We start from the raw sequence: 24,427 nt of genomic DNA, 5'->3' as shown, positions 1-24,427 counted from the left end.
AGAGGGCATCAGGGGGGGAGGCTGTTTTCACCCTCCCCAGGATCCTATGAAGCCTCTGGAGCTTGGGGAGGGCGAAAAAATGTGCCAAAAGTGGGGGGGGGGTTACTGGTTACGCGGCATTATGTGTGTGGCATGCCCGCACACGACCCCCCTCCTCTCCCCCCGCTTTTGGCACGGGAGTCAAAAATGTTTTGCCATCACTGGTATAGTAAATAGTACAATGGGGACGCGGTGGCTCAGTGGCTAAGATGCTGAGCTTGTCGACCAGAAAAATCAGCAATTCGAATCCCTAGTGCTGCAAAACGGAGTGAGCTCCCATTACTTGTCTCAGCTTCTGCCAACCTAGCAGTTCGAAAGCACGTAAAAATGCAAGTAGAAAAATAGGAACCATCTTTGGTGGGAAAGTAACAGCGTTCCATGTGTCTTCAGCATTGAGTCATGCCGGCCACATGACCAGGGAGACGTCTCGGACAACGCTGGCTCTTTGGCTTTGAAACGGAGATGAATACCACTCCCTAAAGTCAGGAACGACTAGCACATTTGTGTGAGGGGAACCTTTGCCTTTATCTTAAATAGTACAAATTAGATTTTGTGATATTTCTTTTTCTCTCATGCCTTAAGTTTTTTGGTCTATTTCTTACTCTGCTTAACATTGCTTACCCATTGCTTAAAATTAACTTCCATTTCCAGAGATTTTTCACAAGTTTGGTCAGAAGTCAAACAATGCTCTCCTACAAGTCTGGGGTTTTTTATTTCCTATATTCATAACTTTTAATTTTTCTGATTAAACTTCATTCTGTTGTCTGCATCCTATTTCCCTAACGTCTAGAGTTATAGATAGATAGATAGATAGAAGTTTATTTATATGCCGCCCTTTTCCCTGGGGGGACTCAGGGCGGCTCACAATCCAAGAGGGAGGGGGAGACAAACTTTTTAACATATAAGACAATACATAATTAAAAAACACAACATTCATACCATTTGGGCGGGTTACAGTCTTAGCCCCAGGCCTGACGGGATAGCCAGATTCTGAGGGCTGTGCGGAAGGTCTGGAGGGTGGTGAGGGTACGAATCTCCACAGGGAGATCGTTCCATAGGGTCGGAGCTACCACCGAGAAGGCTCTCCTCCGCGTAGTTGCCAGTCAGCATTGACCGGCAGATGGAACTCGGAGGAGGCCTAATCGATGAGATCTAATAGGTCGCGTGGAGGTAATTGGCAGTAGGCGGTCTCTCAAGTACCCAGATTCACTACCATGTAGGGCTTTATGGGTGACAAGTAGCACCTTGAAGCGCACTCGGAGATCGACAGGTAGCCAGTGCAGCTCGCGGAGGATAGGTGTTATGTGGGTGAAGCGAGGTGCACCCACAATCGCTCGCGCGGCCGCATTCTGGACTAGCTGAAGTCGCCGAATACTCTTCAAGGGCAGCCCCATGTAGAGCACATTGCAGTACTCCAGCCTAGAGGTCACAAGGGCACGAGTGACTGTTGTGAGAGCCTCCCGGTTCAGGTAGGGGCGCAACTGGTGCACCAGGCGAACCTGGGCAAATGCCCCCCTGGTCACAGCTGACAAATGGTGTTCGAAAGTCAGCTGTGGGTCCAGGAGGACTCCCAAGTTGCGGACCCTGTCTGAGGGGTATAATATTTGACCCCCCAGCCTGAGAGGTGGAATACTTGCCGGATTGGTGGGAGGGAAACACAACAGCCACTCGGTCTTATCTGGGTTGAGCACGAGTTTGTTAGCCCTCATCCAGTCCCTAACAGCTTCAAGTCCCTGGTTCATCACGTCCACCGCTTCATTGAGTTGGCACGGGGCGGACAGATACAACTGAGTATCGTCCACATACTGGTGGTATTTTATCCCGTGCCGCCGAATGATCTCGCCCAGCGGTTTCATGTAGATGTTGAAAAGTAGGGGGGACAGGACCCAACCCTGCGGCACCCCACACGTTAGGGGCCTAGGGGTCGATCTCTGCCCTCCGACCAACACCGACTGCGACCTGTCCGAGAGGTAAGAGGAGAACCACTGCAAAACAGTGCCTCCCACCCCCACCTCCCGCAGTCGTCGCAGAAGGATACCATGGTCGATGGTATCGAAAGCCGCTGAGAGGTCAAGGAGAACCAGGATGGAGGCGAAGCCTCCGTCCCTGGCTCTCCAGAGGTCATCGGTCAATGCGACCAAAGCGGTTTCTGTGCTGTAGCCAGGCCTGAAGCCGGACTGGAATGGGTCAAGATAGCTAGCTTCCTCCAAGGACCGCTGGAGCTGAATATGTGTTGAATTTTATTTCACTCTGCTACAGTACCAACCATCCCATGCAGTTTGTGTTCTCAGTGTCAGCCTCTGCCTTGCTGCTGCTTCGGCTGCCATTGAAACGGGGAGGGGGGGCATGGTATTTGGGAGGGGAATCATTATGTGCAGGAGGAATATTCTAGAAGCTGTCCTGACCATCTCATTGCGCATGTGGAGGAAGGGAGTTTCCCGCCAAGGTTAACTGTCCAGCATTCCACCCTGATGATGTTTTTTGAATATATCGCCCACCTGACAGTTGGGTGAATTATAATTGGACTATGGACTGGGGTGCCAAGGGGAGGGGATTGACCTATACATGATATTCATTGCTTTCGCGCCCAATTAACCAGCTTAGCTTTGCTACTATTCATTTGTAATTAGTAAAAGTACACTTAATTTCAAACAAATGGAGTTGAGTGGTTTCTTTCCTGATTATTAAATGAAGCAGCATCTGACACTCAGATCGACTCAATCAGTTCAATCACTCAATCATAATTTTTAAGAAGACCTGAACGGAGGGGCTAGGAATTCTGGATAAGCACCCATGAAATAGGATTTTCAAGTCAGGGAAGTACCCATTTGTCATGCCATTCCACCTACCCTTCACTAGCTGGGGTACCTGGCTAAGTGCTCTGTGGAAGACAAGCTGCCAATGGCATTTCCACAACCTAGAAAGGCTGCAGGTAGTCCTCGACTTACAACAGTTCATTAAGTGACCATTCAAAGTTACAACGGCACTGAAAAAAGTTTTCACATGAGCATTGCAGCATCCACAGGGTCAGATGATTAACGTTTAGACGCTTGGCAACTGGCTCATACATATGACGGTTGCAGTGCTCTGGGGTCACGTCACCCCCTTTTGCGAACTTCTGACAAGCAAAGTCAATGGGGAAGCTGGATTCACTTAACAATTGTGTTACTAACTTAACAAATGCAATTATTCACTTAACAACTGTGGCAAGAAAAGTCGTAAAATGGGGCAAACTCACTTAACAGATGTTTCACTTACTAACATAAATTGTAGGCTCAGTTGTGATCATAACTGAAGAACTATCTGTATTTCATTTATATATTTATTTAATCTTCAAGTGTCAGGCATGCCTCCATCAATAACCAAGAAAGAAATCCCAACTCCATTGTTTATGGAATTAAAATACTTTTACTGGTTATGAAAAGATAGCAACCAAAGTAAAGCAAGATCTGAGCCAGAAAGGCGCAAGCAAGTACATATCAAATGATAACCCAACCCCCTCCCTCCAATGACCCCACCCCAGTGTCCAATCTGCCACTCCCTTAGGTGTCATGTGGATTGCATCTCCAAAAGGCACCATCACGTTGATATGCAGGACGGTTGACCTTGAACAGGTCCAAACACCAGCCACCAGCATGTGCAGTAGATGGTGAGAAGAAAACTCCCTATTCCATATCACCTCCTGTTCCATTTATTCCCATCCCAAATACCATGCCCCCACCCTCCCCATTTCTAGGGGAGCCAATAGCAAGTAAGAGAAGCAGAGGCTGACATCTGGCCCTCCTTCAGAAAAGGACATCATCCCTGGGGAAATAGAAACAAAACAAAACAACAAGAACAACCAATAGCATATAATAAAATTAAGGCTTATCAGGATATTTGGTGTAGAACTTCTGTAAAAGTTTGGGAGGCCTGACATGGGATTTGCCATGAGCCTGAGAAGTGGGGAAATGTTTCCAGGACACCAAAAATTGGGTGCACCCTCTATGTTTCCTGGAATCCAAGATTTCTTTAACCTCAAAATGTTGCTCTCCTTCAATAAGAAGAGGAACAGGGGGTGAGAGTTGGGGCGGACGAATGGAAGAAGTGTGCTCCGCTTTAAGTAAGTTCTGTTTCTGTAAGCTTATGTGAGGTGTAAGCACAAGGTTGCAATCTGCTCTCTGCATTTGTTTGGAGCAATACTGCCCCCACTGCCACGTCACTAGCATCAGCCTGAACCATGAATGGTGCATCCACGTGTTTCAAAACAAGCTCAGCTATGAACAGTCGGTTCAATTTCTCGAAAGCTGCTTGACATTCCATAGTCCAATTCAGAGGTTTGCCCGGCCTAGGTTTAACCTCCCCCTTTGATTTTAGAAGATTGGTAATTGGCAGTGCAATGCTCGCGAACAAGGGGATGAATTGGTGATAGAAATTTGCAAATCCAAAAAAACTTTGTAGTTGCTTGCAGATGCAAGGAGGTGCCCGCTCAGTGACAGCCCGGACTTTTGCTGGGTCCATCTTGATACCTTTGTGGGAAATACGGTATTCCAAATAATCGATCCTCTCCTGGTGAAATTCACACTTAGACAATTTGGCATAAAGTTCAGCAGCCTGGAGTTTTTTGAGAACCGAGCGCACCAAAGTCACGTGTTCATCATGTGTTTCCATGTAGATAAGATGTAGTCAAGACTTCCTGCGGTGATGTCGCTTCCATGAGGGCGAAGAAAAGGTAGCTCTACTAGCTTTGCTCGAGTTTCTGGGGTGAAGATCCTGAAAAAGGATGAGTTGAACCTGGAGGGATCAAGAAGCCCAGGCGCCCAAGGAGGAAGCAAGCAATTTCCCTATCGGATGAGGGAAAACCCCTTGAAATCACTAGAGAAGAAATCGGTGTCCATGGCCCAGGGGTGGGTTCCTCCCGGTTTGCAGGAACCGGTTCGTCGGCGAACCCGGAAGTAATTAACTTCCGGGAATGCCGGTACTGGTCCTGGCCCCTGTCGCTGCAAAGCGCCCTTTTGCCGGTGCGTCACAGCTCACTCGCTCGTTCCCCTGCCCATCCACAGCTCGCTCGCTTGCTCCCCCGCCCGTCCGCACTAAGCCCAGCCTGCCGCTCACTGATTGGCTGGAGTCCAGCCAAACAGTGAGCGGGCTGGAGGCGAAGCGAAGCTTTTTTCATGCTTGACCTCCATTTGAAAATTCCCTTCGGCCTTCGCTTGCCGCTTCCCCCTCAGGTAAGCAACAAAGCCCCAGCGGCAGGACTCGGGAGGCTTCGGGTGGGTGGCGGTGGCCCAGCTTTCACGAGGGAAGGCCTCCAGGCCTTCACGAAAGCTGTGGGCTCGCGTTCACTACATGGCCGAAGCTGGGTGGGGGACGGCGGTAGCGGCGGTAGCGGTGGTAGCGGGGGAAGGAGGGGGGTGGCAGCCTAGCTTTCATGAGGGAAGGCCTCCAGGCCTTCCCTCACAAAAGCCACAGGCTCGTGTGCACTATGCAGCCGAAGGCGGGTGGGGGGGCGGTGGCCTAGCTTTTGTGAAGGAAGGCCTCCAGGCCTTCCCTTGCGAAAGCCACGGGCGGCCGAAGGCGGGTGGGGGGCGGCAGTAGCAGCAGCGGCGGTAGCGGTGGCGGTAGCAGCGGCGGCGGTGACGGCAGCGGCGGTAGCGGCTGAAGGTGGGGGGGCAGCGGCCTAGCTTTCATGAGGGAAGGCCTCCAGGCCTTCCCTTGCGAAAGCTGCAGGCTCTCGTGCACTACGCGGCCGAAGCTGGGGGGGGGGGGGCGGCCTAACTTTTGCAAGGGAAGGCCTCCAGGTCACGGCCTCCAAGTCACGGCCCTTTCGCAAGGGATGTCCCCCGCCCTCCCTCTCCAGCCTCGCCTGGCTGGCTAAGCCTGCCAGGCAACCTGCTTAGTGACCCTAGCCTTGTCTGAGGATCCAGTGTCTTACCTGTTCCTGCTGCCTGCCTGCTCCCTGTTGCTTCCATCTATCGTGACGAGGATCCATCCATCGCATCGGAGTGCTGCGGATTCTGCCTGTGGTAAGTGACATGGGTTTGTTTTCTTTTATTTTTTAATGTATTTTAAAATAATATTTTATTTAATTTTTTATAATAGTTTTACTTAAAAGTATTGAGTGTAGAATATTTTAAAATGGTTTACTTTAATTTATTTTGGATAGAATCTTTTTTTAAATTGTCTTAGACTATTTTAAAAAAGATTCTATCCAAAATAAATTAAAATAAACCATTTTAAAAAATTCTATACTCAATACTTTGAAATGTATTGTGCATAGATTTTTTTATAATAGTTTTATTGTAATTTATTGTGTGTGGAATATTATTAATGGTTTCATTTTAAGTTATTGTGTGTGGAATTGTTTGAAATGGTTACAGTGTAAATTATTCCTGGTGGATTGAACTAATGGTTACAGTATGGCTGGTACAATAACTTAAAATTGTTACAGTGTAAAATATTGCTGGTGTAATACTTAACAATGGTTTTTAAAGATTTCTTTTATTTATAGAATATGTTTTTTAATTATTTTGGGGGGGGATTTTATTTTTTAATTGTTTATAAAATATATTTACTACAAGAAATGTTATTCCTTTTTGCAAATGTTTTCTTTGTGATGCAATATGTTGCTTTTAAGTGTTCAGACCAAGTTTATGTGTCTCAAAGTGGCTGCTTTTCTATGGGCAGGCCAGGTTTCTTGCAAGGCAGTTTTGCCAGATTTAGTGTGTTTCGCCCTTGTTGTTTAGGTAATTCTGAGGTGGTTGATGGTTCTGTGAGGGCCTGTCCTTTATAATTTTCCACATTGCCTTGATGGTTTTTATTACAGTGACTTTGTCTTTCCTGTCCTTAGGCTTAGGGAAAAAAAACTGGTTTCATTGGCAGTCTTTTGAGGGGGTGATTCTTATATTTTGGTGGCACTGGCACTGTCATAGTTTGTGTGTGTGTGTGTGTGTGTGTGTGTAATGTCCCGCAGTTATCTACGCATTAATAATGATCTAGTAATATTAATAATATCTAGTAATTACTAATATCTAGTAATAACATCGTCTTGGCCACTTCCACCAGGTCACATGGGTGGCAGCCTGGCAGGCCACTCCCATCTGGTCACATGGGCAGCAAGCCACTCCCATCCGGTCACATGGGTAGCAAGCCACTCCCACAAAGGAGGCCACGCCCACAGAGTAGGTTCGAATAATTTTTGAAACCCACCCCTGCCATGGCCGATTGTGGGTGGTGACTGCCGCACATGAGGGAGACAAAATAGCAACACAGAAACATTGGTGAGAATATTTAAAACAACTAAAAAGGTATAAACTCTATTAAAGACTCATTGAGCTAGAATTTAAAAGCTTTGATGCTAGCTGGATCAGCTTAATATTGGCAGCTATAAGAAGAGGAGGAGCAAGCGATTTCCTATACCAAGGAGGAGAGGGGAGGATTGTTGGAGCAATTTGGACAATAAACAGAAATTGGAGCCAGACAAAACAGTGACAATTGTGAAGAAGGGGAGAGAACTATTTTGGAATACTCGAGAGAAAGTGGGATATAGAGAACCAAACATAGGACTTTTGATCAGATTTCTGAGGAGGAAAAGGAAAAGCCTATACGAAAGAAGAGTATCACCGCCATCTAGTGGAGAAAGAAATAAGAATTAAATAACAGTATACAGGATTAGCCTGCTGATGCAATCTGAGGGAATAAAACTCTTTTCTTTTTGTGATCTCTGAAATCGGATTTAAAAAATTGAAGGAGAACATTGAAAGAAGAAATATAAATGTAAACTGAACTGTGGTGAGATAAAATATTGTTAAATGGTATTGAACCATATTATATTTGGAAGAGAGAGTGTAGAGGATATATGAACTATCGGTGATACTTTGAAGTTATCAACATTATAAATAGATGACATAATATTATATAAGAATTAAAATTAAGGGTTTATTAGTCTAAACGTATTGTATACCTAAAGGAGGAGACCCTGTGGCCTAGTGGCTAATACAACTGCCTAATATGTAATACAGCCCAGGTTCGAATCCCAGTAAGGGTATGGCTAGCTGATGAGAGCTAAGTAGCTTGAAATAGATCTATACTAGTCTCCCTTTATTTATTTATCAGCACAAATGTAACACACACACACGTGTGTGTGTGTGTGTGTGTGCGTGTGTGTTGAAGTGGGGGGTGTTAGTTTGTAAATATTAAAGATATGATATAAAATTGTATACTGAATCAAATTAAGAACGTGTTACGTTAAATATATTCAATATGGCATGAATATTGTGTGGATTGACTTGCATACTAACCCAAATATATAGAAATTACGTTGTTAGATTTTAGGATAGAATGACATTGACCGAGTGGCTGGTGTGTTTCCCTCCTACTAATTGGCCCAGTTTTCCATCTCTCAGGCTGGGGGGGTCAAACAGTACGCCCCTCAGACAGGGTTTGCAATTTGGGAGTCCTCCTGGATCCACAGTTGACTTTCGAACACCACTTGTCAGCTGTGACCAGGGGGGCATTTGCCCAGGTTCGCCTGGTGCACCATTTGCGTCCCTATCTGAACCGGGAGGCCCTCACAACAGTCACTCGTGCCCTTGTGACCTCTAGACTGGACTACTGCAACGTGCTCTACATGGGGCAGCCCTTGAAGAGCATTCGGAGACTTCAGCTGGTCCAGAATCCAGCCGCGCGAGCGATTGTGGGTGCACCTCGGTTCACCCACGTAATACCTATCCTCCGCGAGCTGCACTGGCTGCCTATTGGTCTTCGGATATGCTTCAAGGTGCTAGTCGTCACTTATAAAGCCCTTCATGGTATTGGACCTGGGTACTTGAGAGACCGCCTGCTGCCAATTACCTCCAATAGACCTATTAGATCCCACAGATTAGGCCTCCTCCGAATTCCATCCACCGGCCAATGCCGACTGGCGACTACCCAGAGGAGAGCCTCCTCTGTGGCTGCTCCGACCCTCTGGAACGACCTCCCCGTGGAGATTCGAACCCTCACCACCCTCCAGGCCTTCCGCAAAGCCCTTAAAACCTGGCTGTTCCGACAGGCCTGGGGCTAAAGAGCTTTTGCCCCCCTCCCCGAATGGTATGGCTGTTGTGTGCTTTTAAATTGTGTATTGTTATGTTCGTCTTTTTTATCCCCTGTCTGTACCCCCTTCCCTGACTTGAATTGTGAGCCGCCCTGAGTCCCCTTCGGGGAAAAGGGCGGCATATAAATGTAATAAATCCAAATAAATCCAAATCCAATTGAATTGAAATGTGCATGGGAGAGGGAAAGTTCAAAGACTGAAGGGGCTGGTATAAGAGAGTGGAAACAAGTAGTGGGCAGAGGGAAGTATATGTTATTGTGGGAAAAATTGTAAGAAAATAAAAATAAAAAATGACCAGTACAAGAACAACAATTAGTAAAATGAATAGGAAGGCAGAATCCAATCCAGCATCAGGAACATCTTCACCCTCAAACCAGCGCACAATTGAGAGCATACTGGGTCTAGAGAAAGCGAGCTCAACAACAAACCTTCAGCATATGCAAGATGCATTAGCAATGATACAAGAAACAATGCTGAAAACACTTTCTTTTGTAAGAAAATTACAAAAAATCATGAAGAAACTAGGAGAAGCCATAAAGAAATCAAACTAGAAATGGGAGAAATGAAGAGTGAGATTAGAAGAATAGATGATAGAATAGGGAAAATACAAAGTGAAGTAACAAAAAATGAACAAAAAATTCAAAAAGTAGAAACAAAGGTAGAGAAAAACGGAGAAGAGAATAGAGATGGTAAATGAGAAGCTGATAACAATAAACAGACAATCAGGGGGAAAATAGCATTTTTGGAATTAGAAAAAGCTGGCTTTTTTCTGCACTTTCAAAATATAGTAGAAGAAAAGGAGGAGGATTTAGGGAAAATAATTAGAGAGATTGTTGCGAACATATTACAAAAAAACAAGAAACGAGAAGGGACATAGATGAGGTGTACTGAATCCACACAAATTATGCCAGGAGACATAGGCTCCCAAAAGAAATCCACGCACGCTTTACTAGAAAATCAATAAGAGATTAAATATATAAAAAAGTGAGAAAAGAACAAATAACATGTAAAGGAAGAGAAATACAAATTCTGAGACAAATCCCAAAAATAGTGAGAAATCAGAGAAGGCAATATCAGTTCCTTATACAACAATTAATAAGGTACAATGTAATGTTCAGATGGTTAACACCAGAGGGAGTGATGATTACCTGGCAAGATAAAAGATATAAAATAGACACAGTCGAGAAAGCGCATGAATTCTTTGAACATCACTTCACCGTAGAGGAAGAACAAGAGAGTAGAGAGGAACCAGAGAGTAGAAACCAAGAAGAACAGTCAGTTGAAAATAGGGAGGGAGAAAGAGAAGAAAGTAGAAGACAGGAAAGAGAACAAATAGAACAAAAAGGTAGTAGAATAGGAATAGAGACAAGAAACACAAGGAAACTAAGGGCGGCACACAAATAACACAATGGAACAAGAAATTAAGTTACTCTCACTAAATATAAATGGATTAAATTCAGCAGAAAAAAAAGGCAAACTTTGACTAGATTACAAAAAATGAATATGGACATAGTATGCCTTCAAGAGGTACATATCAAAAGCCAATATAACAAACTACTAGAATATCCAAAGTTAGGAAAATTATTTACGCTAGCACACACAAAAAAGAGGAATTGAAATATACATTAAAGAATGGATAAATGCAAAAAAAAAATGCAGATGAAGAGGGGAGGATTTTAATGATAGAAATAGAAACAGAACAAAGAAAAATTCTCCTCACAGCAATATACGCCCCAAATAAAAATCAAAAAGAATTTTACAAAAAGTTACACTAAAAGATAACAAAAATAGAATATGAGGATATATGTCTAATTGGCGACTTCAATGCTATAACAAATCAATGATGACTACAAGCGTAACAAGAGAAATAAGAAAAAAAAAGAATGCTACCATTTACCTTTTTCGAAATGGTGCAGGAACTGAACCTGAAAGATGTATGGAGAGAAAGGAACATAGGAAACAAACAATTTACATATTATTCAAATCCCCACAAATCATGATCAAGGATAGATATGATTTGGTCAACTCAAGAACTGAGAAGAGATACAGAAGAGATTGAAATAATTATAAACACTTGGGCAGATCACAACCAAATGGAACATGGAACATGAAAAGGATCAAAAAAGAAAAAGAGATGGACAATGAATCAAAGAATATTGAAAGATAAACAAAAATGATTGAAAGGGGATTGAAACTTTTCTATAAAATAAATAAGAAAGAAGAAACATCGTTACAAAACCTATGGGACACTACAAAAGCTTTTATAAGAGGGTTGACAATAGCATATTTGGCAAGGAAAAACAAGGAAAAGAGACAAAAACAAGAAACATTAGAGAAAGAACTTAAAAAATTGGACCTGCAAAAAAATCCACAAGAAGCAAAAATAAAGGAGAAAAAAACCTAATAAAACACAAATTAAATTTGATGATACAAGAAGAGATGGCCCAAAAAATTAAATTCCTTCTGGAATGAGCTGCCCCCAGAGCTTCATATAATCCCCGACCTCTGGTCCTTCCGACATGCCCTAAAAACTTGGCTTTTCCAGCAAGCCAGCCTGGCCTGAACAAAACAAAATAAATTATTGATCATTGTTAATTTTAATTTGATTTTTTAAAAAAAATGTTATTGTCAATTCTAATTGGGTTTGTTTGGGATATTCTATTTAATTTATTTTAACTTTTGTATTATGTGTTTCTTTTAATGTTGTACGCCACCCTGAGTCCTTCGGAGAAGGGTGGCATATAACTCTAATAAACCAAACCAAACAAATTTGCAAAACAAAACTGTTTTGAAAATGTGAATAAACTGGCACTTCTAGTTTGGGCGTTGTCTGTGGGGAGTTCTTTTTTTTAACAGCTCCGGACCCTTGGCTGCATTAAGCTGTCTAAACAGCATCCATCAACTGTTTGACAGCCCCCTCCGGGAGGTCCAGACCAGTAACGTGTTTCCGTTGCGGGAAATTAGGCCATCGCGCCCCCGACTGCCGTGCTAAATTACCCTCCACCTCCCAACCCCCACCCAAGCGGGAGGAGAAGTCTGGCAGAGCCTCCGACAAGAGGAAGAAGGAAGCTGCCTTCGCTATGGATTCCAGACCCCCTCGCTTCGGCCACGCCTTGGAGGGAGAAGCAGACGCCCCCTCCACCTCTTCCGAGGACTCGGATGATGAAGCATCGCCTCACTGGGTGAGTTCAAACAAATAGCAATAGCAATAGCAATAGCAGTAGACTTATATACCGCTTCATAGGCCTTTCAGGCCTCTCTAAGCGGTTTACAGAGAGTCAGCATATTGCCCCCAACAATCTGGGTCCTCATTTTACCCACCTCGGAAGGATGGAAGGCTGAGTCAACCCTGAGCCGGTGAGATTTGAACCGCTGACCTGCTGATCTAGCAGTAGCCTGCAGTGCTGCATTTAACCACTGCGCCACCTTGGCTCATAGGCCCCATGCTATTCCCCATAGAATTAAAAGTTCCCCCTGATGGGCAGCCGGCATCCCTTCACGCCTTGCTTGACTCAGGGTGTTCCCGGTGCATGATCAACCCTACCATGGTTGACAAACTGGGTCTCAAATTACGGACTTTGAAAACCCCCATTGCTTTTTGCCAGATTGATGGGTCCATTGCGGGAGGGGGGCCCGCCCATTTTTTTACTGAGCCATTGGAAATGAGGATGGGCTCCCACACAGAACTAATCTCTTTTATAGTAGCGCCTGGAATGGACAGGCCTCTGATTTTGGGCCTTCCTTGGCTCCGGAAGTGGAACCCTCGCATAAATTGGAGGGCTGGCTGGCTGCACATTCGCACAAAGGAGCCTCCGGAGGGGGAGGGCATTCCTGAACGAACTATTTCTGACGCTCCTGAGGTGGCCGCTAGAGGGCAGGAGAGGATTGATGGAGAGGAGAAAATTCCTAAAGTATATTGGGACCTCAAGGAGGTTTTTAGAGAAAAGTCCTCCGACAAACTTCCCCCCCACAGGCCTATCGACTGCTCGATTGACATTCTACCCGGGGTTAAGCTGCCAAAACCCCAGATCTATTCCATGTCACCCAGAGAGATGGAAGAAATGCGCAAGTTCATTGATAAAAATTTAGAACGTGGGTTTATCGAACCTGCTCGACCCAAAGTGGCTGCTCCTGTATTATTCCGTGAGAAAAAAGATGGCTCTCTTCGTTTGTGTGTTAACTTCAAAAACTTAAATTGCATCTCCGCCCAAAACCTCTACCCGCTTCCGTTGATGAAGGACATGTTGGCCCAGCTGGGAAAGGGCCGCATTTTCACTAAATTGGACCTCAGGGAGGCTTACTATAGAGTGCGCATAAAGGAGGGAGACGAGTGGAAGACGGCTTTCAATTGCCCTCTTGGCTGTTTCCAGTTCCGGGTCATGCCATTTGGCCTGCAGGGGGCACCTGCGGTTTTTATGCAATTAATTAATGAGATCTTGCATGACCACCTCTACAAAGGCGTCATCGTATATTTGGACGATATCCTTATCTATACTCGCACCTACGACCAACATGTCGCACTTGTGCGCACTGTTTTGAAGAAACTCCGGGCCGCTGATCTTTATGCCAAATTGTCTAAGTGTGAATTTCACCAAACTAAAATTGACTACCTTGAATATCGCATCTCTCCAGCCGGCATTGAAATGGACCCTGAAAAGGTGAGGGCGGTCACTGAGTGGGACGCACCCAGAACTCGTAGGCAATTGCAAAAATTTTTAGGTTTTGCTAATTTCTACCGTCAATTCATTCCTTCTTTTGCCAAAATTGCGCTTCCTATAACTAATTTGCTCAAATCCAAAGGAGAACCTAAACCTAAGCCTAGCAAACCTCTAGACTGGACCATGGAATGCCAGGTGGCTTTCGAAAAACTGAAACGTCTGTTTGCTGCGGAGCCGGTGCTGAAGCATCCCGACATGGACAAGCCTTTCGTCGTCCAAGCTGATGCCAGCGACGTCGCCGTTGGGGCCGTCTTGCTGCAAACCAATGACCAAGGTAACCTACAACCTTGCGCATACACCTCCCGGAAGCTCACGGACACAGAGAGACGTTGGGCGGTTTGGGAAAAAGAAGCATTTGCGGTCCGTTGGGCCCTGAGCACGTGGCACCATTTCCTGGAAGGCACTAAACACCCTTTCAAGGTGTGGACTGACCACAAGAATTTGGAAGCTTTGAGGACGCCGCGCCGTCTCTCCCCCAAACAAATGCAGTGGGCCCAACATTTCAACCGTTTCAACTTCACACTCAAATACATCCCAGGTGGGAAGAATTTCATGGCAGATGCCTTGTCCAGACTCCCTCAATATAACTGCTCTAAACTGAGCATCGTACAACCAGTGGTCCCCACTTCCAGCCTGGCGGCCCCGGTCATTACTCGCCAACAGGCCCGCGCAAAAGTAGAAGTGCCTCAAGACATTCTTTCTGACCTCAAACTCGCACTTCCTCAAGATGACTGGTTCCTAAAGCATCGGGATGAGTGCACTATGAGGGACGAATTGCCATGGGTCGGCGCCAAATTGTATGTCCCTGCATCCCTCCGTCTCGGGATCCTCCGCCGCGCTCATGACTCCAAACTGGCGGGTCATTTTGGTTTCGTTAAAACTTTACATTTAGTAAAGAGGCAATTCTGGTGGCCCTCTTTGAAGAAGGACATTGAACTTTATGTTGCCAGTTGCCCCGTTTGTGCGGCTGCTAAACGGCCCCCTGGGAAACCTCAAGGGTTACTCCAATCTGTTGCCCGGCCTGTTGCCCCTTGGAAGGAGATTTCTATGGACTTTATTGTTGAGCTCCCCGAGAGCCAGGGGCACACCGTCATCTGGGTTGTCACGGACTTGTTTTCCAAACAGGTTCATTTCGTGCCATGCCACAAAATTCCTTCCGCTAAGGCACTAGCTAAACTCTTCATTTCCCATATTTACCGCTTGCATGGGGTACCTGATCGCATCATCTCCGATAGAGGTGTCCAGTTCACATCAGTTTTCTGGAAAGAATTTCTCAAACGTATTGGCTCCGCCCAGGGCCTTAGCTCCGCCTACCATCCTCAGACTAATGGCGGCTGTGAACAGACTAATTCTGTTCTTGAACAATATTTACGTTGTTTCATCAATTATCAACAAGATGATTGGGTCGATTTGTTACCCCACGCTGAAGTGGCTTACAACAATTCTGTCCATTCCAGCACGGGGTTCACACCTTTCCGAGTCGTCTATGGTCAAGATTTTGTCCCTATTCCTGAATTGCCTCAGGACCAGCCCCAAGTTCCCTCCGTCGCTGACTGGAGTGACTGTCTCAGCCGCATTTGGCCTTTGACCCTGTCAACTCTGGATGCTGCACATCGTGCCCATAAGAAACAGGCGGACAAAAAGCGTACGCAGCCTTATGAATACCGGGAGGGAGACATGGTTTATTTGTCCACTAAATTCCTTCACACCACGCAGAAGTCCAAAAAGTTGGGTCTGAAATATGTGGGTCCATTCCCCATCGTGAAGGTCATCAATCCTGTCTCCGTTCGCTTGCAATTACCCAAGCACCTCAACCGGGTTCACCCGGTATTCCACATTAACCTGATTAAACCTGTCCGGGTTTCACATCTGCGTCCGCCTGATGACCCTCCGCCTGCTCCTTTGCTCATTGATGGTGAACAGCATTTTGAAGTTTGTCAAATTCTTGATTCCCGCAAGCGGCGTAATCGCATCCAATACTTAGTGGCTTGGAAACATTTCCCTCCCTCTCATACGGAATGGGTTGACAAATCCCATGTTCGTGCCCCCCGCCTCCTTCAGAAGTTTTATGATGCTTATCCTGACAAGCCTTAATTTTTCTCTTTCCCCTCCCTATTTCTTTTGTGTTTTGTTGTTCGTCTGTTTGTTTCTTTTCTTTTTTTAGGCATGATCGCCTTTTTCCGGGGGACGGCCGGATGTCAGCTTCTGCTTTGCTGTTGCTTCAGCTGCCATGAAACGGGGAGGGAGGGCACGGTATTTTGGGTGGGGTTACTCATTGTGCTGGAGGAAGGTTCTGGAGTTCTCTGGATGGACGGACTACGCATGCGTGGGGGTTTTCCCGCTTAGACTAACGGCACCGACATTCCATCTTCATGATGCCTTTTGAAGTTATCTCACACCTGACACTTGAAGGACTTATGATTGGACTGGGCCTATGATGCCAGGGGGTGTGGAAAGGGCTATTCTATATATCAACTGCTTTCGCGCCTAATTAACCAGACTTTGCTATGTAACCGCTCTCTAGCCATATGTAATTAGTAAAAGTACTTTTGATTTCCTACACATGGAATCTTTGAGTCTTTCTTTCCTAATTATATTATGGAGGGATGCTGACACAGGCCTGCTGGAACAGCTAGGTTTTAACAGCTTTTCTGAAGGCCATGAGAGTGGGTAAGGTCCGGACCTCTGGGGGTAGCTGGTTCCACAGGGTCGAAGCAACCACAGAGAAGGCTCTCCTCCGGGGGCCCGCCAGCCGATACTGTCCGGCTGACGGCATCCGAAGGAGGCTCACCCTGTGGGATCTTATCGGCCGTTGGGAGGTGTGTGGCAGTAGGCGGTCTCGCAGATTCGCTGGTCCTGAGCCATGTAGGCCTTTAAAGGTGATAACCAACACCTTGAATTGCGTCCGGAGACCAATTGGCAGCCAGTGCAGCTCGCGGAGGACAGGTGTAATATGGGTGTATCTCGGTACACCCAAAATCTCTCGTGCGGCTGCATTCTGGACTAGCTGTAGTCTCCGAACGCTTTTCAAGGGTAGCCCCATGTAGAGCACATTGCAATAATCCAGCCTTGAGGTGACAAGGGCGTGAGTGACCGTTTGAAGTGCCCCCGGTCCAAGTAGGGCCACAATTGGTGTACCAGGCGAACCTGGGCAAAGGCCCCCCCTGGTCACAGTTGACAGATGATGTTCCAGTATCAGCTGTGAATCCAGGAGGACCCCCAAATTGCGAGCCCTCTCTGAGGGGTGTAAGTCTTCACCCCCCAGGATCAAGGATGGACTGTCTGAACTGTCCTTCAGGGGTAACATCCACAGCCACTCGGTTTTATCGGGATTGAGCACCAATTTGTTCATCCCCATCCAGATCTTGACAGCTTCCAGGCATCGGCACATCACGTCCACCGCTACACTGAGCTGTCATGGGGCAGATAGATACAATTGTGTTTCATCTGCATATTGATGTATTTTATCCCGTGCCGTCGTATGATCTCACCCAGCGGTTTCATGTAGATGTTAAATAGGAGGGGGGACAGGACTGAACCCTGCAGCACCCCACACTTAAGGGGCCTAGGGGTCAACCTCTGTCCCCCGACCAACACCGACTGCGACCTACCGGAGAGGTAAGAGGAGAACCACCATAAAATGGTGCCTCCCACTCCCATCTCCTCCAGACGTCACAGAGGGATACCATGGTCGATGGTATCGAAAGCCGCTGAGAGGTCAAAAAGCACCAGGATAGAGGAATGCCCTCTATCCCTGACTCGCCAGAGATCATCGATCAGTGTGACCAAAGCAGTTTCTGTGCTGTAATCCACTTTATTCAAGGTCCGTCGGAGTTGAAGGGCCACCACCTTCTCAACAACCTTCCCCAAAACAGGAAGGTTGGAGACAGGACGGTAGTTTTTCAAGACGGCTGGATCCAGGGAAGGCTTCTTGAGGAGGGGCCTCACCACCACTTCCTTTAGTGGTTGCGGGAAAGACCCCTCCTGCAAAGAAGCGTTGGTAATCGCCTGGAGCCAGCCACGTGTCACCTCCCTGCTGGTTGAAACCAGCCAGGAGGAGCATAGGTCCAGGAAACAGGTGGAGGTGCTCATCATTCCCATGGCCTTGTCCACTTCCTCAGGGGTAACAAATTCGAACTCATCCCAGGAAATCCGACTTAGACTTACCCTTGGCATCTCGGCTGGTATTGCCCAAGCGGAGTCAAGGTCTGTCCGAAGGTGAGTGATTTTATCCGACAGAAACTGAACAAATTCCTCAGCTCTCCCCTGCAGGGGTTCCCCCACCCCCTCACCTTTCAGGAGGAAGCGGGTCACCCTGAACAGGGTGGCTGGGCGGGATTCCACGAACGCAATAAGAGCGGAAAAATGCCTGCACTTTGCCGCCCGGTATCGCCACTAGATAAGTCCTAATGAAGGCTCTTAAGAGTGTTCGATCAGATTCAGAGTTACTAGTCCTCCAACATCGCTCTAGGCGTCTCTTTTGGCGCTTCATCTCCTGGAGTTCCTTGGTGAACCAAGGTGCTCTCCTGGATCCACTGCCACGGAGAGACCTCAAAGGCGCAATCCGATCCAGTGCCTCAGTCGCCGCAACATTCCAGGCAGCGACTAAGGATTCAGTTGGAATGCGGGCAAGGGAGTCAGGTATCTCTCCAAGCTCCCTCTGAAATCCCGTTGGGTCCATCAGCGCCTGAGGCGGAACCACTTAATCGGTTCCACCTCCCTGCAATGGGGGAGTAGTGTCCTGAAGCCAAGCCTCAGCAAGGAGTGATCTGACCATGACAAGGGCGAGGTCTCTATTCCCCTTAATTCCAGATCACATCTCCACTGCCCCGAGATAAATACGAGGTCAAGTGTGTGTCCCACTCTATGAGTTGGGCCCTGAACTACTTGGGTCAAGTCCATGGTTGTCATGGAGGCCATGAACTCCTGTGCACCTTCAGAGTGTTCGCCAAGAGACGGTAGATTAAAGTCCTCCAGCACCATTAGCCTGGGGAACTCTACCGTCAACCCGGCTACTGCCTCTAGCAGCACAGGCAGGGCTGCCATGACGCAGCTGGATGGTAGGTGCATCAAGAACAAGCCCACTTGAACCCCTAGGTCCAACTTCAAGAGAAGAGACCCACACCCCACAATCTCCGGGGCAGGGCTCCTGCGGGGAACTAATGACTCCCGGACAAACACTGCTACTCCCCCACCCCTTCATTGGTGTCGCGGTTGGTGGAGCACCTGGAACCCATCTGGGCACATTTCTGACAGGGGGACTCCTCCCTCTTGGCCCAGCCAGGTTTCAGTTATACATGCCAGGTCTGCCGCCTCGTCTAATATTAAGTCCCAGATGAGGGGAGCCTTATTCACAACAGACCTGGCATTTAGCAATAGCAACCTGAGACCAGGGCCCTGATCTCCCCTGCCACCAGGTTCTTGAAGGGCCGGAACAAGGAATCGCTGTAATGTAGCGAGTCCTTCTTCCCCGGTAATGGCTAGCCCTACAGCTCCTGTCGTATCTGCCCCTCCCAGTAGTAACTGAGATGCTCCAACCCTCTCCCCCCCATAGACCCTCCCCCTCTCCCATGGCCCCCATTTTTCCCAGCAGGCCACACACACCGTTCACTCTGGGGTGAGGGGCGGATCCGGGCCCTCATCCACTTCTGCTTCTGCACTCAGTGGAGGGGGCTCCAGGTCGCACCTCCAGACCTATCATATTCACTCAACAAACATTCTGCACAGACACACCCCACAGTAGTCGTTAAAAATACAATACAGTAAAAAATAATTCAATTAATTAAACTAAAAGTGGGCACATTCACTCTCACAATTGTGCAATCATACACTCAGCACACAAGTTAAAATGCCATTCTTAAGACCGCAAAACACAGGCGGTCAGCGCAGACTGAGGCGGCTGGGGCCGGAATAATTTTTTTTGGGGGGGGGGAGGATTTCTCGTTCTTTCCCCCGCGTAATCTGAAAATGATGTAAAAGTTTAAGGGGACTGAGGAAGTTGGTGCTAGTTCGGAAAAGCAGGTTCCCCATTCTCTTCGTCCTTGTCCTCCCTCTCTATGGGGGCATATGTCGCTGAGCCGTGTGCAGAGCAGCCGGCACGGTAGCAGTTCCTCCTGGCCTGGCATGCTTCAGATCATAAGGTGCAAAGAGCTGAGAATGCAATAGCTGGGGTGACGACAGAAAAGGGCCCACACCGATCAAGACGCCCGGCAGCAACGATGTCCAAGCCACGGTGGGAGAAAAGGAAGAGGGAGGGAGGGGGGAGCCACAGTCAAGGTGGCAATGGCAGCGGCAAGAAGACCACCCGCCCAGTCCCAAATCACACTGACACAGACTCACCAGCTCCACGGCTCCATGGGCAGCAGGGCAGCAGGGCGGGCAACAGTGGCACAATACAGTGCCCCCACCCCCCCCAGTGTGGCAGGGCCAAGCCATGGCGGCCGGCACAGATAGCTAGGTTTGTTTCAGCATTGACTATGTGGGAGATCCTCCCCTTCCCCTCAGGGGTTTTTAGCAGAATGGATGCGCAACCACCCTTTCATCCAGTTCACATACGAGTTCCATTTCCATAGCCATGGTAATCGCAGTATGAGGGGCTGATCCATCCCAGGTGCAACGATGAAACTCAAGGTTTCTTGGTGATCTCCCATCCACATTTCTATTGGTTCAGTTACAAAATGGGCAGGGGCTCCCCCAGTCACTGGCCCATCCAGTTGGCAAAAGGCAATGGGCACTTTCAAAGTCCTCAGTCTTAATCCCATTTTCTCAACCACTTCTGGGCTAATTACGCAACGGGTGCATCCAGAGTCTAAGAGGGCAAGCATTTTCCCTTAGGCTCCAGTAGAGGGCACTTTAAGTTCTACTGGAATGGTCATGGGGCCCGATTGGGGACTTACCAAGTGGTCCTCATCAGTTTCACTTTCGTCATCTGTTTCACTTTCTCCCGAAAGAAAGGAGGGCTTTTCTCCCTCGTTAGTGGGAGGGAAATCCTCAACAGCTTCCACCCCTTTTAAAGTGGTTTCTTTGGGTTTCACTGGCTGTAAATCTGGTTTCATCTCTCCAGCAGTGGTTTTGGGCTATTTTTTGAGTAGCAGCTTTCTGCTTGGTGCCCCTCCTTCCCGCATCGGAAACAAGCAGTAGACTGGGGCTTGCTTGCAAGCCAGCTCTTTCATCCTCTCGGAGCTCCTGTGGGGGTGGGTGGGAGGGGGATTCTTGACTTTATCGCTGCCTCCCTGGTATTTGTTCCTGGCTAAGTCAATTTCCACATATGCTGCCATCTCATACCAGCCTTGCAGGTTGCATGGGGCCCCTCTATTCACACAGCTCTGGTATATATCTTGGTTCAGACCATCCATAAAACTGTTCATTAAAGCCTCCCCGGACCACCCTCGCTTATGCACAGACAACTCACGAAACTCTTGGATGTACTAAGTCACTGGATTTCTTCCCTGAGTAAGAAACTTCATCTTGGTTCTCGCCTTTCGCCTTTCGCTCAGCTAGAGCAGTGTTTTTCAACCTTTTTTGTGCAAAGGCACACTTTTTTCATGAAAAAAATCACGAGGCACACCACCATTAGAAAATGTTAAAAAAATTTAACTCTGTGCCTATATTGACTATATATAAAGTAATTCTCTTGAATAGGAATCAAATAAACAAAAAGAAATTATTTTATAATTGTTCATATTTCTGTTTACTTACTCAGTGCGAAACCTGGGCCTGTTTTTCTGAACACAAAGCTGATATTCTGGCAGGAATCGAAGAAAGACACACACGTAGCTCTTCATCAACAGCTCTCAGTCTCTCTCTGTCTTTAGTTTTTATAGCAGTCAGGCTTGAAAAGCTCATCTCACACAGATATGTAGTGGAAAATGGGAGCAATGTCAAAATAGCTTTGTTTGCCAGAACGGGGAACTCCTTGGCAGTATCCAACCAAAAACTGTCCAAAGGTAGATCAGCAAATCTTAGCTTGAAACCACGATTTTGTCTCAGTTCAGTTAGTTCCTCCTGCTCCTGTAAAGTCATGTCCTTTCCACCAATTGATGCTGAGCTAAAAGGGTCCCTAACCCAGTCAAGGCATTCAGTGGAGACTGAAGAGAAATAAAATGACAACTTCTCCTCGAGAGTTTTTAAATGTTTAACTATTATCTCACACAGTGCAGCAGTGTGAACACTTTGCCATTGCTTGGTGAGTGTGAACATTTCAAGATTGCCACTTTCCACGTGTTGATGCCAGAGTTGCACCTTTGAACGGAATCCATTTATTTTATCTGCACTTGTAAGCAGGTTTTCATTTCGGCCTTGCACTCGTGTGTTCAGTTCATTCAGATGATGAAAAATATCTGCCAGGTATGCCAGCCTTGCACACCACTCATCACTTGCAAGCAGCTTTGCGTAATCTGACCTCTCATTTGTCAGAAACACTTTAAGTTCCTCCCGCAGCTCATACACACGAACCAAGACCTTGCCACGCGACAACCACCGGACCTCCGTATGAAACAGCAAGGTTTTATGCTTCGCTCCCATCTCCTCACACAAAGCTGCAAATATGCGACTTTGCACGGGTCGTGACTTTACAAAGTTTACCATGCGCACAACATCATCCAACACAGGAACTAGGTCTGCTGGTAAAGTCTTGGCTACGAGGGCCTCACGGTGTAAAAAACAATGTGTAACAATCACATCTGGATTTCTTTCCTTCACTCTGCTTACAAAGCCTTTGGTGCGCCTGACCATGGCTGCAGCTCCATCTCCTGTTGTTTTTTCTGGCAATGCCTTGCAAAAAAAGAAGTTTTCTCTAATTGCATCACCATCCACAAAACGCACATTGGCCAAAAGTTGAGCATGTCCACTGATATCAATAGACTCGTCAAGTTGCAATGCAAATTTCTCACTGATACGGATCTTTTCCAAAACCACACTTTCGATGTCTGCAGACATGTCATTAATATGTCTGGAAATTGTGTTGTCTGAGAGTGGGACTTTGGCTATTTCCTTAGCTGCTTCAGGTCCTAGCATCTCCTCTACAATAGCTTTGCAGGCGGGAAGTATTAATGTCTCTGCCACGGTGTGCGACTTTTTTGACTTGGCTATAAGTTCAGCAACTTGATAGCTAGCTTTAAGAGCTCTTTCATTTACCTTTGTGGTTTTTCTCATTAAAGTTGCCTGTTTCTCCGTGTTTTCACGCAGGTGAACAAAATAGTCCGCATTCTTATTTTGAAGCGAAGGGTGTTTCGTTTGGAGATGGCGTTTAAGTTTACTTGGGACCATAGCACTGTTAGATAGCTTTTCACCACACACCACGCACAGTGGAGTTGGTTTCTTTGCATCTCCAGTGAAAGTAAATCCAAATGAAATATAGCTTTCGCTATATTGCCTTGTGCCAGAGAATTTGCTTGAGCTAACCATCTTTGCTTTCTTTTGATCCCCACTCATACTTGGGCTCTCATCTGGCTGCAAATTTTGTTCAGAGTCCAGTTCCTTCCTTTTCAAAAACTTGTCCATCACTGCAGTATTTAGCAACCACAATTGGAACTGGCAACTTGGTTATTAAGTGAAATTGCCTCTAAATAAAACTACTAAAACTACAACTGTGCTTATAATCTTACTTCAATTTTCCTTCCACCCTGACACACACACACCGAATCTACTTGCAATAGGACAACATGGGAATGTTTCCACAAGACATTTATACATGGTTAACCATGGTTTATTGAATTCATCCACTAATTTCTATTGGTTCTCATATAGATTGGGCTTACACAACACTTCTAGCTCTAGCATGGAAAAACTGTTGGCTAATGTGGAATTATGGCAGAGCCCTCCTCCCGCCCCAAAAGACGAGGCAAGCCACGTTGAAGCAAACAGCCTCCGCCACAATTTTTTTTAAAAAAAAACCAATGTCAGTTGTAGGAAAGGGGAAGAATGGCTGGAGGGGGAAGGGATTTTATGAATTACCTCTCTCTCTCTCTCACACACACACACACACACATTCTCCCACGCACAGAGCGGGAAAGGCGAGCAGCGACGCCGGGCTGCTTCCTCCTCCGCCGCCGCTGCCGCCTTCACTACCCAGCAGACAAAAGCGAGGGCCGGCTGGCGGGGGCTGCTTTCGCCGCGGCTGTCAGTCCTGGCGAAGGGCACGTTGCTTAGCCTTAGCCGCCGGACCCACTCCTAGCCCTTCTGGAGAGCGCAACGTGCACATTCCCTCTCTCTCAATTTCTCTTGGCTTGCAGCTGCAGCTGCTCTCAGGCAGGGTCAGCCCAGAGCCTGCAATGACAAGCCCCACCCTTGCGCGGCTCCCTCTTCCTCGGGCTCGTCATCCCCTGGAGAAAATAGGATCGCGCACGTGTGCAACGGCCACGGGGTTTGCCCTAGCTCTGGTTCGGGTGAAAGGAATGACGGCGGCGGGAGATTAAGCGAATTCGCCCCGAAGGCTCCCAAGACAACAGAGGCCGAGTTCAGAAAGCGCATTTTAAAAACGATTTTTTGGGGGAGGAGGGGGAGGAGGGGGGCGAGTGTTTTTCCCACGGCACAGTGGTTGAAAAACACTGAGCTAGAGGATCATCAAAGCACTTCCTCAGGGTGGCCATAAAGACAT

At 47.0% G+C, this 24,427-nt stretch overlaps 1 protein-coding gene across 1 annotated transcript; it reads right to left on the bottom strand.

The window, feature by feature from the left end:
- Positions 1–21,528: 21,528 nt before the first annotated feature.
- LOC116515653 (SCAN domain-containing protein 3-like) lies at positions 21,529–23,331 on the bottom strand. The gene has a single exon (XM_032227786.1). It carries the CDS (start codon positions 23,329–23,331, stop codon positions 21,529–21,531), a length of 1,803 nt encoding a protein of 600 aa, XP_032083677.1.
- Between the last annotated feature and the right edge of the window lie 1,096 nt (positions 23,332–24,427).

This window comes from Thamnophis elegans, chromosome 12, assembly GCF_009769535.1.
Source record: "Thamnophis elegans isolate rThaEle1 chromosome 12, rThaEle1.pri, whole genome shotgun sequence".
Classification (NCBI taxonomy): Eukaryota; Metazoa; Chordata; class Lepidosauria; order Squamata; family Colubridae; genus Thamnophis; species Thamnophis elegans.
This window is presented reverse-complemented; position numbering and strand designations above follow the sequence as displayed.